Raw genomic sequence first — 16,982 nt, 5'->3', positions numbered from 1 at the left:
ACCAAAATGCATCTTCCTACCCATCCTCTCCCCACACTAGACTCTCCCTTTCTGTCCTTATCTCCATACCTCATCTTCTGTCTCCTGGCTTCTCTTCTACATCTGCACCCCCAAATTCCTGAGGCTCTATGTCAGCAGCGAGCATGGCACCAGACATTTCTAACCTACTTTTCTCTCTTAGTACTTGGCCTCTTCTGCTTTCTGCTCTAGACCTGAAAAGTAAATCTGGGACAGTCTGGTCATGTATAGTGTGGTGTCCTTTCCAGGTAACATAGTTTCATTTTTATAGATATCCTTCTGGATATAGAACATTGGTGGAATTTTGAGTAATCTGGTGGTACATGACAGAAAATTTAATCAAAAAGTGTCTTTTGTCTTTCATTTCTTTTTTCATTTAATAGATCCCACAAATACTTTTTTCTGTGATTCTCAGTTAATCCTATGTGAATGTCTACCTCTTCATCTTATGCTTACACCCAGGTTCCTGTATATTTGTAAATTAATAGAATTATTCTCTTCTTACATTTGAAGTGAGGGAGGGAAAACCTGTCAATTTAGATGAGTAACTAGTAGGGATTTTAAATTTCTAATTTAATTTTTTTATTCGGTTCTTGTGATGAATCATGATATACAATATTTATGCAGTGCTTATTACAAACCAGATACTTTATTAATATTTTATTTAACACTTAGAGTAACTGTAAGAGGTATGTCATATTATTATATCCATATTATGGATGAGTAAACCAAGACCATAGGGTTTATCAATAGTTTGATAGAGCTAAGAGTGGTGAAGCCAAGCTTTGACATACATGTTCTGTCAAACTATTGTGTTCATTAAAAGCAATCAAGACAGTTAAAGGTAGGTGCATGCAACTTTTTTTTTTTTTAGTTTGCAGATGCCTATCAGCTTTAAAAATGAGCATTTACCGATGTGAATCTGACTTTATTCCAAAGGATAGTGTATAATGTCAACTTCTCCTTCTTTCTTTCTTGACTGAACTGTTGGAGAGTGATATAGAACGCTGAGAATATATAGGAAGAAAGAGAACTTTCTTTCCTTCTTTTTTAAATCGTTTTTCTTTTCTTTACTAAACTGTTAAAGGCTGACAAACACTCTTTATTGGCCATACACTTTGGTTTTCATTCCCCCTGGGAAGGATAAGCCACACGAGGAACAGAAAGAATAATCAGAACTGTCTGCTCTCAAGGAGTGTACCCTTAGGCAGATGAGAGAGAGAAAGGGTGATTTTTAGAACATGTTGCACTTGGTAAAGACCCATGTGTTCTCTTGTCTCTGCAACAGGTACCATTTCTGTCAACACACTGCGCACACCCTACACTGCGCCTGGTGAGAGCGAGATTCTGGACCTGGATGATGAGCTGTACCTGGGGGGCTTGCCAGAAAATAAGGCCGGCCTCGTCTTCCCCACTGAGGTGTGGACTGCTCTGCTCAACTACGGCTACGTGGGCTGCATTAGAGATTTGTTCATCGACGGCCAGAGCAAAGATATCCGGCAAATGGCTGAAATTCAAAGTACTGCTGGAGTGAAGCCCTCCTGCTCAAGGGAAACAGCAAAACCGTGCCTTAGCAACCCTTGCAAAAACAATGGCATGTGCAGGGATGGGTGGAACAGATATGTCTGTGATTGTTCCGGAACAGGCTACCTTGGCAGGTCCTGCGAGAGAGGTAGGATTCCAAAAACCAAGCAGCTGACTCCCCTGAGACGAAAAGTGTATTAAATGTTGACCTTAGACCTTAAACTGACCATGGAAGCACAATGTATCCTCTGCTGAGGTAAACTCCCTGCGAGCCAAGCAGCCACACAATGACGTACTACTGATGTGTCCTAAGTGATTTTCAGAGGGGCTGATTCTGGGAGACATAGACTTTTAAGTATATTGCAGGAATAAATATTTGAGTCTTTTGCATCCTCTAGACTATGGTCTTAAGATGTATAATTGACAACAACAGCCGTCTGTTTTGCCCAGTTTTTAATTTCGGGACACTACAAAGTAAAGAAGGTATGAATTAGGGATATGTGTAGCCTCCAGTGCTAAGATCTATGGCCAGAAGAAGAGCACGCGAGACCAGCTAGGCTGTTAAGTTGCAAATTCTCTAACGGTGTGGCTTGAGAGTTCAGTTAACCTGCTCATTTCACTTCCCTCAACTTATCCAAGTTTGAAATTTAGAAAGTAAGGTGACTTCCAATCATCTAATTTACACCAACATTTTCAGAAGTACACACCCTAATTTCAAAGACACCTTTGCCTAGGACCTAAGTGATTACAGAAGACGTATTTACCTATATAGTATTAAGTTCTGGTGTGTCTGCTGAATTTCTGAGCAGGTGCTTCCTTTTCTTATCTAGTAGGAAGCAAAGCCACATTCTTTTTTCTTTTCCTGTCCCATTAGAAGGAGAAGAATGAGGATTAGAGGAAGAACGAAGAGTGGTAGCTCCCACCGTTTGTCGCAGAGGAAAGGGGGAACAGCACAGAAACAAAGTCCTCCCATCTACCTAACAATTTCAAATAAATGCTTTAGTCACAATACCCGTTGCCACTCATTTTCAACAATGGAACAAAAAAAAATCAATATGGAAAACTGCCGATGAGTTGCTCCATTGACCTCTCATGCTCCAAATGACTTCGCTGTGTTAGACACTTAGCCTGAAAGCACCAGGCAGGTCTTGTTTAAACCATGCACATTTAGTCTTCTTTCCCCCTTTCAATCTGATATAGTTTAATTTGTCTAAGCTTTCTAGAGAACAAAAATAGCAATTTTCTTAGAATCTGAAGTTGAAATGTGACTTTGGTTCTTTATCTTAAGAAAGAGGTTCATCAGCTTATCAATTCTGTTATTAACATTAATCAATACAAAAACTATAGCAATAATTTAATAATCTAATCGTGATCTTATATTACCTACCAAAATACTATCACTGTTCTGTGCTCTACAGAGGTAGACAGGACAACAGATGGGTAAGTATCTTCATCACATAGATTCATTCCTTCTCCTAGTACCAAATTGCAATTCCTATGAATTGTTGTTAGAGGTTAGCTATTTCTGTGTAGCTTCACTTGTACGCTGTATATTCTCTATGGATTCCCTCTTCTCATTTCCCCTTCTAACTTCAGTTTGTTTCTGTAGTTTGGTCTTTAGAAATTGCCAAAGGGAGCCAAACAATGACCACCAAAAAGGCTTGTAAATATATTACAAGTTAGTCATAATGTGGGATTAGCAAACCTGTATGATTTAAGCCTTTGTTTTCCTTTTAGTCACTCAGAGAGCTGCCAATTATCCTGACACCTCCTGCTTACGTGAAGCTAGAACAGGATATAACCGAACTGTCACGCAGATTTCAAAAGCCTTCAGTTAAATATGCGCGGTGTACCACCCTGTGGCAATATCCTGCTACTACATATGGCAGAAGTAAAAATAGAAATTGTCAAGCTTCCTAAGCCAGAATGAGGGAAAGGGAATATTTATATTTTGCAATAATTAGAAGGAGGGGTGGCAAGCATATGTAGATTTGCAAATGAGAATTTAATAGCAAGCTTCATCACTCGGATTCAGCATACATTTTTATCTGACAGGTGGCTAGAAATTTCTGCAGATTTCTTTGTCTCTAGGTTGGTTGTGTGTTGAGGAAAAAATGGTCATTTTTGTGTGATTTTTGTTTCCTGACTACCCAGCATATTGTTAGAAGTCTTTGTTTTTCAGAATTAATTTTCTTGCTCACATTATGGTATCTCCTGAGAACAGCGGTGATGTGGGATGCTTGTCATGCTCAATACCACAGAATTTGGCTTCTGTCCAGTTCCTAGCTATGCCCTAGTTCAATCAACACAACACTGTGCTCAACCCTTGGGGTTTCCAATTCAAAAGAAAGAGCTTTGACTGTGGTTTGTCTCCAGATAAGCTCTGATCACATTAGGCTGTTAATCACATAAGAGTTGATTGACAACTTTTAAAATTAAAAATAAATAAATAAATAAAGGTAGTAATAGTCTCTTTCTTACTATTATTGAGCAATAATTGATAATTTATAAATATTATTATTCAGAGTAATTAAAAAGAGTGGTCAAGCCCTTGGGTAATGCAGCATGGGGAATGATATCACAATCATATTACTATAGGAAATTTTTATTCTGCATTAAGTAAGCTAAGGAATTTGTAAGAAAGAACAATATTTGCTGACTTCAGCAACTAGGAAAACAGTATTTTATGTGTATTGATCCCATAAAGAAGAGTAATATAGAAATAATGTTCGATTGAATATAAATTAAATTTAGCATTTTCCCTCCCACTTTATTTTTAATAAAGCTGAGGATTTGTGGAGACTTGGCCATATAGAAATTATTCTTGGTTATGTGTATATGTTGTAATCAGAGGTCTGCTTTATACTTGTTTGTTAAAACTCTAACAGATGGAGGGACAGATGTCAGAGCAATATAATTTGGCTCCCTGTCTGATTTTCATCGTTGCGCACAATATGTGACTGCCTTTCGGCAAAACTGAGCACAGGTGTACACTTTAGACGGCAAGAAGGAGTAATACAGAAAAGCAAATTTATCAAACTTAACGACAAGAGGGAAGGAGATGCAGGAGACAAAGCTCAAACTTTTCTCCCCCTCTGGGAAGTATTGTATGGGAATTAGCCTTTTAAAGTGCTCTTTTGTGTTCTAAGTGGTAAAATACTTTTATTAATGCGAAAGGATGCTGCCAAATAGCATAACCTTCAAATGTCAGAATGTTGTTTACCATTTATTTGGCAACTCTAGACTCCAGCCATGTGCACTTTCCATTTCTTGTCTAATTAAACATTAACTCTAATTATGAGGAATCATTTAGGTGTTCATTTATCGTTTATCAAGAAGTTATTTTCACATTGAGAATTATTTAAAATGTACTCAAGTTTTATTACTTTACTGTGTTATTTCATTCAACATTCACTGGATAATGTTACAGGCTAATGATCCTGATTATTTTTCTACTTTGAAATGTATTTCATACTATGTTTATGATCCACTGTCAGTCATCTATGTTTCTGAAAGGATGTTCCCCCCCTACTTAGTTTTTAATCAAATTAAGTTGCATTTTATAGAAGATTATAAAATCATTTTTCAAAGTGTGGTTATTGAATAATACACACTAGACTTACAGACTAAATACATAGAAGAAGACTAACAACATTTTAATTCTTTTATCAATGTGATACCAAAGAACTGAGCAATTGATAATGACTCTTAAACGTTTATTTAGGTTTCTGTTGCTCTATAGATAAGGACAATAATTGGCTATAGTTTAAGCAAAGAATAGTAAAGATGAAATTTCCTTTAAGCTTGTACAAGCAGCACGTTTTTTCCAGAGTTTGTCATAGTTTTACAATCATGTTTTAATTATTTTTAATTAATTAATTAATTAATTAATTAATTAATGTATTTATTTGAGAGAGTGTGTGTATAGGGTGCAGGAGAGGCAGAGAAAGACAGAGAGAAAGAGAATCTCGAGCAGACTCCCAGCTGACTTTGGAACCCAACATGGGGCTCTGTCACACAACCCTGAGATCATGACCTGAGCCCAAATCAAGAGCCAGATGCTTAACTGACTGAGCCACCCTGGCACCCCTTAATTATTTTTTTAAGTAAACTACTACTAGCTTTTCTTTTATGATACTTCTTATCTAATAACAAAAATATGTGGCATAATAGAACCACTATATTTTAAAGAATAGTATTTTATTTTCTCAGAGTCAGGTGAGCGCCTAGCCACAGGACTTGTATTTAATAAATGGACCTGTTTCCTAGTCTGTTGTCTATGCCACAGTATGTCCTTCAAAGTAGACTTCAGCAAATATTTTGTTCACATAAATTACCAAAATTAGATTCCACTTAAAATAGGCAGAGTAAAAACTTTATTTTTTAATAATAAATTTATTTTTTATTGGTGTTCAATTTGCCAACATACAGAATAACACCCAGTGCTCATCCCGTCAAGTGCCCCACTCAGTGCCTGTCACCCGTTCACCCCCACCCCCCGCCCTCCTCCCCTTCCACCACCCCTAGTTCATTTCCCAGAGTTAGGAAACTTCATGTTCTGTCTCCGTTTCTGATATTTCCTACCCATTTCTTCTCCCTTCCCTTCTATTCCCTTTTACTATTATTTATATTCCCCAAAAGAATAAGACCATATAATGTTTGTCCTTCCCTGATTGACTTATTTCAAGAGTAAAAACTTTAGTGAGCATTTATGTGAGCTTGATATCCAACCTAAATAAGCTCTTTCATATATCTTCTGTATCGAATGCAATCATTAATTCAATTAAGTACTTACTGAGGCTCTCCTGTGTGCCTGGCCCTTTTCAGGAAAGGGCACTCAGCTGCTGCTGTATAGGAGAGCCTAACCTCTGCCCTCACAACACTTATATTCTAAAGGGTGAAGGAGATAACAGTATAGAAACAAATAAGAGGGATGCCTGAGTGGCTCAGCAGTTGGGAGCAGAGTCAGAGATACTTTAGCAGTAGGGTAAGAAGCGATTAATTCAGGAAATGGATTGGAATTAGAGACTACAAGACTTGTAGACTTGAACATAGATTGGGCATCACAGAGAAGTTAAGAGAAAAATCAGAAAAGCTAAGTTCTAAACGATGGGATTATGCCATTTACTAAGATAGAGAACATTGGTGAAGGAGCATGTTGAGTTGGTTCACGTGGAGGGTGCCTAAAGTATTCAAATTGGAAATGTTTAGTGGGCAGTGGATGAAGAAGCTCAGGAGAGAAGTCAGGGCTGTTAATAAATATTAGGGGGAGTTGACCAAGATCCTTTAAGTCAAGAGGTAGGCAGAAGAGAAGAGCACCAAGAAGGGAAGGAATCTCCATTCTTTATCGGTTCTGGATGTGCATTCAGTCCCAAGATGACAACAACTAACAAAATCTATCAGAAGCAGCTTTAGACTCTCTTGACTTTTTGAAAGACAAACTTGCCAAACCACAACTCCAGAATATAGTCCTAATAATAAGCAGCTGTATCAGTGAAGCTAATAATCATTGCGCCATGTAAATAGCCAAGATAATGAGAATTTCCTAGTTTACTTTAATTCCAGGTAGTTTTTCTTTTATTAAACAGTATTCTGAGTTGTCAGAACCAATGAGAAAGCAGAATTACTCATACTTGTTTTGCAATGTTCCAACACCATATGGTGTTTAACATTAAAGGTATTCTTCCTTAAAGCAGTTTGTGATCAACCGTTTCTGCTGTCCTCCTCTTTATGTGTTTAACACAGTATTAAGCAACTGCTGTCTTAAAGCAGTCCACTTTAGTTCAGTAGCACACACCCACACAAGCAGACCCACCCCCATGCTTATTCAGTATTACCAAAGTACATAATTATTGACTTCTTGGTGAAAGCTTAATAGTTTTAGAATGCCAGGGTAGTGCTTACAGAAGATGTTCTCAGTTACCCTTTACCTGTAAATAAAGCTTAAAATAAAGTTTCAGTTTGCGACTTTGTAAAAAATTAATTACGTTGTTAAACAAAGTGACTCAGAAGGAGCATCACCTGTTGTTTGGACATACTATTTTTTCTTCTCTTTTTGAATACTTTTGGTAAAACATGGACCTTTCTTCTACGCTTAAGTCATTTCTTTTTCTGTTTTTGATCCTATTAAGGCAGAAATTATGGAAGGACATAATGATAGCCACTTCTCTTAGAATCACCGACTTTTAGGGTAGGCAAAGGCCTTAAACAAACTCTACTATTACCTCCTCATTTTTGTTGCTGAAAGATTTGGAGCTAAGGCAGATTTCGCAGAGCTAGTCAGTGGCCTAGCCACATATATACGTGCATTAAGTAACTGATAGTGCTTCATACCGGGCTCATATTGCGTCTACACACAAATGAATATGATCTCTGCCTTTGGGAAGGGAGACATATACATAAACATCAATAATCCAGCATGATTAATGCTATTTGATGAAAGGCTATGTGACCAAAAAGGAAGTAGCACCATCTCTGTGTCTGTACTTTAGCAGATACTTCACAGAAGTTCTCTTCACTTTGACTTCTCTTTCAGGCTTTAAAAAAAAAAAAAAAAAAAATTGCTCATTTCTGAGGAAGATGAGTTGTGTGTGTAAAGTTGTGTTCTACCTGGAAGCTGTTAATAGGTCACACTTTTCCTTTTCAAAGTATAAAGGCACCAAACTGACCGAGAACTTTTATCTTCATTTCCCATCTGTAGAGGCCACGGTTCTGAGCTACGATGGGAGCATGTTTATGAAAATCCAGCTCCCAGTGGTGATGCATACAGAGGCGGAGGATGTGTCCTTACGGTTCCGATCCCAGCGTGCATATGGCATTCTCATGGCAACCACCTCTAGAGATTCCGCAGACACCCTCCGCCTGGAGCTGGATGCAGGCCGTGTGAAACTGACGGTCAATCTAGGTAACAACTCGCCTTCCCCCATAAAACTAATATTTTGCACTTTTTGTTCAGTTTTGCCTGCAAACATTTATCGAGTAGCTTGTTTTGCCATGGAAAGTTAAAACACTTAATGGTCTCATTTTCATCATTTAAATTAATTTAGGTTTTGGGGGCATCTTCTTATTGTTTCATTTTGACATAATTTACCATTTTGTGATTTCTACCACAGAGGATTCTTAAAAGGGAAGCCATATATATCAGTGAGGTTAATTTGAAAGTATAAATTGTTAGGCTTGAAGAGGCCTCAAATAATTTCCATTGTTATATTTACTAATATTCGGATTTGCTATAGAGGATACCCTTTCAGATAAATAAAAATCCATCTAGTTTTACTTAGATGACATATGCACGAATATCAAATTTCTACTTTGTGATGTAGATCGAGAGTTGCTTTTACTCTGCTCCCTGGGCTTCTCCTTTGACTAGTCACCTTTGTGGTACCCCATCTTTTCTGTTTGGAAATACTGTGTGGTGATATTTTGCTATCAAACAGCAATCCACAACCCTTCAATGCCCAAAGACTGCGGCCCGTAGCAAACAGCCATGAGAACACTAAAACACAGGCTCTTCTACAGAGAAATAATGCTTTCCTGCTTAATTGTAGCATTAGGGAAGAGTGACTACAGTAAAACCTCAATAAGCTGTATGAAATATGGGGGAAGGCTAGGCTGAATTAAGAAAGAGTCTGAATTGTAGACTTAAAAAAAACTACCCAGCTTTGTTTTCAATTACATTCAAAAACATAAATTGATAGCTAGAAAGGCTTATGAAGGAAAGGTCCTACCAGGCTGATTTTAATGGGTGCATAAGAAAAATCGGCAATTAGGATGTTGTTTCTAATACAAGTTGCACCATCATTGTACAGTGATGTACCGCAATTCAGTTTTCCTCCTGAAGTTGATCTTCTCACAACCTGTTTGTTTAATTTTTCTCAGGCAATCTCTGAAGATTCTCTCAAGAATTATAAATATTCTGCCCAAGAAGTTTCATTATTATCATTAGCTCCAAGAGGAGTACAAATTAATGAGGTTTTACTGTATTTCCTGAAAGTGCTAAACACACACACGCACACACACACACACACACACACACACAAATAAATAAATGGAGAAAGAAAAATAAAATCTGAAACATAGGTTTACAAAAAGAGTAGTAAAACGTGACGAGGTAAAGCATTTGTGGAAACTCTACCTACATTTTCAAATTGTGCTGGGCAGAATGGTAGCTCATAAAATATAAGATTATTTCAGGGATAGCTTATTGCATACAATTACATTCAATTAATATTAGTTAAATTAATAAGGGTGTTTTTTAAAGATCGCTGAAGGACACGCTGCAGGGTCATTTACTGTTCTGTTAGAGTTCCCTCTAGTGACAATGAGAGGTTACTACAACAAATCAAAGGGAATTGCCTAATTGCAATGAAGGGGCTGCTCACCAAAGTGGAAACTCCTGGAAATTTTCCAACAGCAAAGCATTCTGTGGAAAGAGCTGTGTAGGTGCTGGTCCTTGGCTGTTTGCAACCACTTTTCTGATGCGGTTGACGACACATGACAAACTCAGCTATATGGAAACAGAATCTAGGTTTATATTTTTCATGTTCCCCAAAGGCATTAAATATCACAACTAAAACCAACGAGTATTTATCTATACACAACCATAAGACATCCCACAGCAGTCCTTTAAAGATAACCCTTATAATCACAGTCTGTGTTATTCAGATCAGGCATTCTGTTCGTAGAGGATCTGCGTGTATATAAGAAGCAAGTGGAAGAAAAGGAAAGTCAATACCAGTGTTAACCATGACATTTACTACATAGAGATAACACTGTTAGCTCCTAAGAGAGAGACACAGGCGTGGGTGCTCTGAAGAATGACACTACTCCTTAGCCACTGGAGGCTTCTGAAGGAAAACACAATTGTTTCTTCCTTCCTCCAATTAATGCAAGGCATAGAATCCAGCCAATATTTGGCCGTTACCTTTTTTTTTTTTTTTTTTTTGCCTAAGCAAATGATAATAATAACAGAAATAAAATACATTAGGGTGAGATTAGAATAATTGCAACCTTTTCTCCATTTGACCACCACAATTCTCAAGAGTCCTTTGGCCTTTGTGGGATATTAGACTTTGAAGGTCCAAGATGTCTGAGCCTAGCTGGGCTTGCACTGTACCCCATTGTGACGGAGCACTTTTTAATTATGCCAAAAACAATGATATGTTCTTTCACAGATGGGGAGAAAGTCGCAGCCAGTCTAAGCCAAACATCTTTGACAGTTAACAACTCTTTATTTCACTTAGATTTGTCACCATGTAGCTTTGTTTGAATTGGCCATTAAAAAAAAAAGAAAAAAAGAAAAAAGAAAAACCTTCTATTGTTGTTTCCAATGTACAGTTCTATAACAATGAATCTGGGTTCTAGAAGTCTGTAAAGAATAAATGATATGGAGTGGCCATATTTGCATGTGTCTGTCCCCGGAAGGGTGGACTGTGATTTTATTGGATGTCTGCAGCTATTACCTTGAAGGATAAATTTTCATTTTTCATCTATTCTTCCCCATCTAGATTGTATCAGGATTAACTGTAATTCCAGTAAGTGCCTATTCAAAATTCTTAAAATGTTATTCCTCCATTATGATGTAAGCTAGTCCAGAACAAAATGAGAGCAGGAGAAAGACGTTTATAAAACTCATGAATTCACTTTTGAAGTATACCAGTCCATCATCTGGGTTGTAAAAATTCATTTTGAAATCAGTCCAGCTGAAGACTTTTCTGCTGTGGTTCCTACGTCGAGGTGGGAAAAGGGATGGCAAATATTTTACAGCAGACGGTGCACATGCCTCTATAGACCTGTGAATAAGGCAAGTGACATTTGTGTTTTGCTTGATTCTTGGACTCTAGTGGCTCTCTTCTTCACCAAATTAGGAAAAAAATGTTGTGGGTTGTATTTCCTTCACTTTCTGTTTTTATCTCTTAACTCAAAATATAGGGAAAAATTGGATTCCTTTCATTTTGAGAGCTACTATTAAATTCTTCTAAATTCAACTTAGAAAAATTTATTTTTCAACATTATATATATGTGTGTATAAAGAAAATTACTTGTCTAAGTTTTTTTCCTGTTCATTAAGAGTATTGATATGATGAATTTTTACATCCTCATCACATATCTGCAAAAATAATCAAACCCCTTCAAATCTGTGATATGCATGCCAAATGATGAGTCAGAAAAGATGCATGGACTGAGTTTTATTTAACTATAGACTAGAGAACCTGTAAGGCTATGAGGACTGTGATTTTATTTTGAGTTGTAGCATTACCTTAAGAGTAAATTTATTTTATTTCTTAACATAAATGTTTAGGTTTTTTTTTTCCTTTCCAGTTTTGCTGACCACATTAAGGAATCTCCTCCAATGATACCAAAGTTGTTAGCTATTTAAATAAAATGGTTCTAACAAGATTCTAATCTCTCATTGTTATAGTCAGTGAGAACAAACATTTTCTATATCCTTGGAATGTGCTGAATGTGAGTTGATGAAGTCTACTCCCAAAACCATTGCTGTGTTTGCAAATGCAATGTCATCCTTTGAGGAACAAAATGGTGGTCTTAAATGTACAAAGCAATGAGCTTTATCTAATGAAATGCATACTATTTTGAACACCTTGCTTCTTATAACTCAAATTTGTCTTCAAGCATTTTAATATTCATTTTAAAGTAATATAAATGTGAATCTTTTTCAATCATAGCCATAAAAACGTGACTGAATCATGACCTATGAAAAGTTAAATTGATAATCTATCATACAAGGCATTAAACAACATTTCAAACAAAACAGTTCCTGAGATAATCTCTCAAAGCTCTCACACAAATGACTTTTTCACATTTTCATCATTTCCTCTCAGACCCCATTCCACACTTCCTGACAAGGAGCACAACTTTTGCCAGTCTCACACCATGGCCCAATTTGCTTTCAGCTCTGGGGCACTGATCCAGGCAAAGCGGCAATCACAAAATACTTTTCCAAAGCTACATTTGTGCCTTAATATAGTTATAGATGTTCTTGATACATCTTAAGTCTTAGAAAATAATGTGATTAAAATATTCCTTTCTAGCCTCCTATCTTATGTACTCTTGTTTATTTATATTAAGCATACAATAGAGCATGGATTTTTAAATTAAAAAAATGTAACTATTTAAACTCCAGTATTTGGAATTCTAGTATGGGAATTAACAAAATCGAGTGTGATTATGTGTTTTCTAGCTATACAGATGATTTTTTAAAAATATGTATTTATAGTCTAATTACCCTTGTTAGACAGTTCTCTTCATTTGGCTTATATTACAAGATTCTAACATTAAGCACAGTGTTTTTTTTTTTTTTTCCTCTGGATATTCCACAGAATAAAACCTTTGAGGACAAAGGTTTTTGATGGTTAGTGATTTTTTTCCCTTTTTAAGGAGTATGTGTTACATGTAAATTACTTGAATTAAATGAACGATTGTGAGCTTTCAGTGCACACCTCGGACAGGACTGCAAATGCCTTAACTTGACAGCAGTCACTGGAAAGAACATTCGATGAGCAGGTAACACTTTCATTTTCTTTTATTTGGGGAATAGTGGGCAGATGTGGCAAGAACCCCACGTTCCATCAAGAATTCAGGCTATTATTACTCAACTTTAGAAGAAGGAGGAATTTACATATCAAATAATGCAAATCTAACTCAGTGATTAAATAAGCAGAGTGCATTTCCTACCCTATAAAAATATAAATTATAATATCTGTATCTCAGTATAACTTGTAGTTTGAGATACTGATTTATTACATTATCCACTGTGAACTTTAAGTCGAGATGAATGTACATTTATTAAATCACAGCCATCCATCATCTACTACCATCTCTAAAAATTATACCTAAGATATTAACTGTATTATGAAATTAATAAAACATACCTCGTGTGATAACTTTAAGTAAATTTCCAAGGAAAATATACAACTATAACATAAAGAATTATCTTACATTGAGAATTAATATTAAACTCTAAATTATTAAGGTTGGATGGAAACATTTTTAAACTTCTCTACACTTACTCAGAATTGTTCTGCTGTTTCCTTTGGTGGCTCCATCCTTCTTCACCCCTCCCACCCCCACTCCAGCATACAGCAGATATTACTTGATAAGAAAAAGAAAATATATATGGTACCAGACTATTTCATCTTGTCCCTTGAAGAATAGATAGTAGGTAAAGAGGAAAGAAGATCTAGCTGCATATATTCAGATGCATGAGATTATATGAGATGACAGGTGCATTTCTTTATCAGCCATTTCTAGATCAGTAGTTTAGATGCAGCAATACAGTCTTTGGTGGACAGGTCAGGGCACACCCTTTTGTTCAGGTTCTTTGGAGAAAGGGCAGATTTGAATCCCAGAGACAATCTCTGGCAGGTTCTTTGCTGCCATCATTTTCCCCCCTCGTAGGAAAAGCTGTCAAGAATCTTTAAATGGAAAGAGAGCCTGTTTTCATTTAAAAATCAAAAGTTTTCATATGTGGAGAGGGTACTTTTTAAAAAAGAACCATTTCTATGAATAGTGGTCATATCAGTGTCAAAAGTACACTTTGATCTTTCAGATTACAATGGAGGGTCTCTGCACACAGTCCCAGAGCGATCTCGGCTCTCTGACATCCATTAGCTTATATCATTGCTAGAATATGTTTGTTATCTGCAACTTGGAATTAAATTAAGGTCAGTTTGTGCAGATTCATGGCCTGAAGGTGAGCACAGAAGTGTGTTATCTCCCACTCTCCATTCTCTTCTACCCATGATAGAAATAAAGGAATAGTCAGATTACTTGTGCCTTCTCAATCAACTGCAATTTTGAAAGCAACAGTCTGCAATTATAAAATAATTGTGTCTGGAAGTTACTTCAAGAACCACCATCTTTTAAAGCATATCATTTCTTCTCTGGACAGTATATCAGAAACGTAGATGAGAAAGGATTCTAAAGTCACAGTCTAACATAAAGAAAAAAACATATATTTGAATTAGTGCAAAAAATGGCAAGTTGTAGATTATTTTACAAAAAATAAGTATTGTAGAAAAATACACTAGTATAAAGTAATCATGAGCAAATTATTACCGAGAAAATCCAAATCAGACTGAGCAGTACTTTTCTAACACATCAATTATTTGCATGAAAAGGTATGTTTGACAGCCTCTTCCTTAGGTTCACATGAATGGACTTAATGCATCTTTTAAAAACTATAAAGATTGCAAAGGAAATTTTCTAATCCTTATGAAATTATCTCAAATTCATTATTAGTTGGCTCTCTACAGGCCATCATTTTTATTATGTATTCTCTTTGCCAAAGTACATAGCCTAATATCTTGGTTAACTCTAGGATAGAGCTACCAAGACAGTCTCAATGTTAAATTTGGTGTCCAGTAGTTCCCTACAGTACTCCCAAACTCATTAGGCTATGTGTTTCTATTTTTTTTTTCCTAAAAACTTGGATTTATAGTGATATGTTGCTTCTTTAAAGATCCCAAATTTTATTCTTTCTTTTTCTTGTAACCTTAATAATCATTAATGCTATAATCCTTAACAGTTTAAATACATTGAAAATCTGAAAACTAATCTTGTTCCTATAAACTATAGATGAATCCTAATTGTCCTGTTAGTAGCTAAATAAATATGTAGTGGTGCAAAGAGACTTCTGTGCTTATGTTTTTGTTAGCATTTCTTTCTTCCCTTTCTTTTATGTGTTGTTTGTTTTTATCTTTTCAAATTAATAACATAATTACAGAACGTTCTTCTTGCTCTCAGTAAGTCTTGGAGCCACCTCTGCATCCATATAAAAAACTGATTTTAGTATAAACTCATGATCTCTGATGTCTGTTCTGCTTGTTGGCATTATTTTGGTTTCTTTATGCCTTGTATATGTGTCTCTTCTCCTACCAACCTTACCTTTCTTCCTACTCTTCTTCTCCAATTCCAAGATTGTTTTGTCCTGTTTTGTTTCCTCTTGTCTTACAAGAATAAAAATTACCTGGGTTGACAAAATATTTTAGTAGGCAGACCCTCCAACTATGTTTGGCTTCTCATAGGAAATGGTTTATCTAATGTAAAGACAACAAAATTGCAGATTACAATAATGTGAACAAAATGTCAAGGGTTGAAGTTCAACCCCTTTTATTTTCAGTTCATTGTCTAAAGTATCAGAGAGAAATAAAATGTGAGGCAAAGTACTTAACCTCACTTTGTACTTGGACAGAGTGAAGAAACACTCCAAGTAGTATGTTATTGGAAAATGTACTGTGATGGATGTCTGGAGTGGATAGTACGATCTTTATATTATCACTTTATTACCAGAATGAAAAGATCAACTGGATATTAGTTATCACCCATTTTTTTAATGTAGTAAAAATGGAAAGCAATAAAAGAATGCAAAATGTCAACCAGTGGCACTTAAGCCTTATTAGATTGCTTTGATCAGGCTGCTGTTTGGCAGGCTACTTAAAAGGATATTAGGAAATTTCTGAGGGCCAGCTCTTGTTAACCTGAAGCAAATGTTCAATTCAGTGACTAAAAAGCTGACAACTGAAAAAGGGAATCATCTAGCTTTGTCCCCCACACAACAGTCACCTGATTTGTAGAATTGTGTTAGTCATTGCATCTCATCATTAATGCTCTTCATCCATGTAAGATAAGGAGCTGCTCAAGGAATAAGGGACGATGACTATATAAATACAGAACGTAGGAGTTTTGTTTGTTTTTTTAGTTACTGTCATTTTTGTTTGTTTGTTTTTAAAGCTGAAAGTAGATACAAAGGAAAGGAGAATAAGAGGCAGTTTATATGTGATTATTTTTAGCAAGAATCTAATGGAAATAAAATATTGAGACTATAGATTTTTGGTTAAAAAACATATAGCTAAAACAAGCAAAGGGAATTGGCACATGACAATGAGTCTTTAGGAAAATAACAAAATTAGAATGAAATTCAAGGGACATTTGGATTATCCACATTTTACACTTATGAGAATTATAAAGAAGAGTACAACTTTTCCTTGGGCATTTAAATGGCTACATAGATTGGGCATGTCTTAGTAGGAGGGCCTGAAAAGTAGAAGACTTGGGTCCATTTTCATGAACAATTAATCTCATTGCTTATATACAACTACAAAATGCTGCAGTGTTTTAAAAGCCTGCTCTTGAAATCAGGCTCAATTATTAATTGATTGCTGAAGCATTTTCTTCTTGCAGTTGCAAAAGGCTGTACTCAAAGTGATGCAAAATTCCAGATTAGTGTGGATTTAATTCATCAAATTATTTTTCATTGTTGATACTTGGCATTTTAACAACGGCCTAGGTAGATATTGTCAGAAAGGCCTGGAAAGCTTCAGAAGTTTCAGAAAACTTCAGAAAGTTTCTGACTTGATATTCCCTTGGTTTCTGTGAAAAGCAATTTTTTTAATACAACCAAATATCACCAAACATGAGAC

General features: G+C 36.0%; 1 protein-coding gene and 1 long non-coding RNA gene across 26 annotated transcripts in view; one reads left to right on the top strand and one right to left on the bottom strand.

Annotated features, from left to right (window-relative positions):
* LOC144324124 (uncharacterized) overlaps positions 1-10,652 on the bottom strand; it is an 86,851-nt gene extending 76,199 nt beyond the window's left edge. For all 4 annotated transcript variants that reach the window (XR_013389536.1, XR_013389534.1, XR_013389535.1 and 1 more), the window contains exons 1-2: positions 10,552-10,652; positions 9,924-10,048 (exon numbers count right to left, since the gene is read on the bottom strand). This is a non-coding gene — a long non-coding RNA (uncharacterized LOC144324124). The remainder of the gene's footprint in view (positions 1-9,923; positions 10,049-10,551) is intronic.
* NRXN1 (neurexin 1) overlaps positions 1-16,982 on the top strand; it is a 1,110,252-nt gene that overhangs the window by 488,433 nt on the left and 604,837 nt on the right. For 16 of the 22 annotated variants that reach the window (XM_077915348.1, XM_077915346.1, XM_077915359.1 and 13 more), the window contains 3 exons: positions 1,307-1,690; positions 8,243-8,446; positions 11,049-11,075. In XM_077915348.1, the coding sequence (XP_077771474.1) occupies positions 1,307-1,690; positions 8,243-8,446; positions 11,049-11,075 (615 nt within the window). The remainder of the gene's footprint in view (positions 1-1,306; positions 1,691-8,242; positions 8,447-11,048; positions 11,076-16,982) is intronic. The other 6 variants (XM_077915351.1, XM_077915363.1, XM_077915360.1 and 3 more) reach the window with 1 other exon arrangement.

This window comes from Canis aureus, chromosome 11 (genome assembly GCF_053574225.1).
Source record: "Canis aureus isolate CA01 chromosome 11, VMU_Caureus_v.1.0, whole genome shotgun sequence".
NCBI classification, from domain to species: Eukaryota; Metazoa; Chordata; class Mammalia; order Carnivora; family Canidae; genus Canis; species Canis aureus.
Note: the sequence above shows the minus strand (reverse complement) of the source record. Positions and strands in the feature narration are given on the sequence as shown.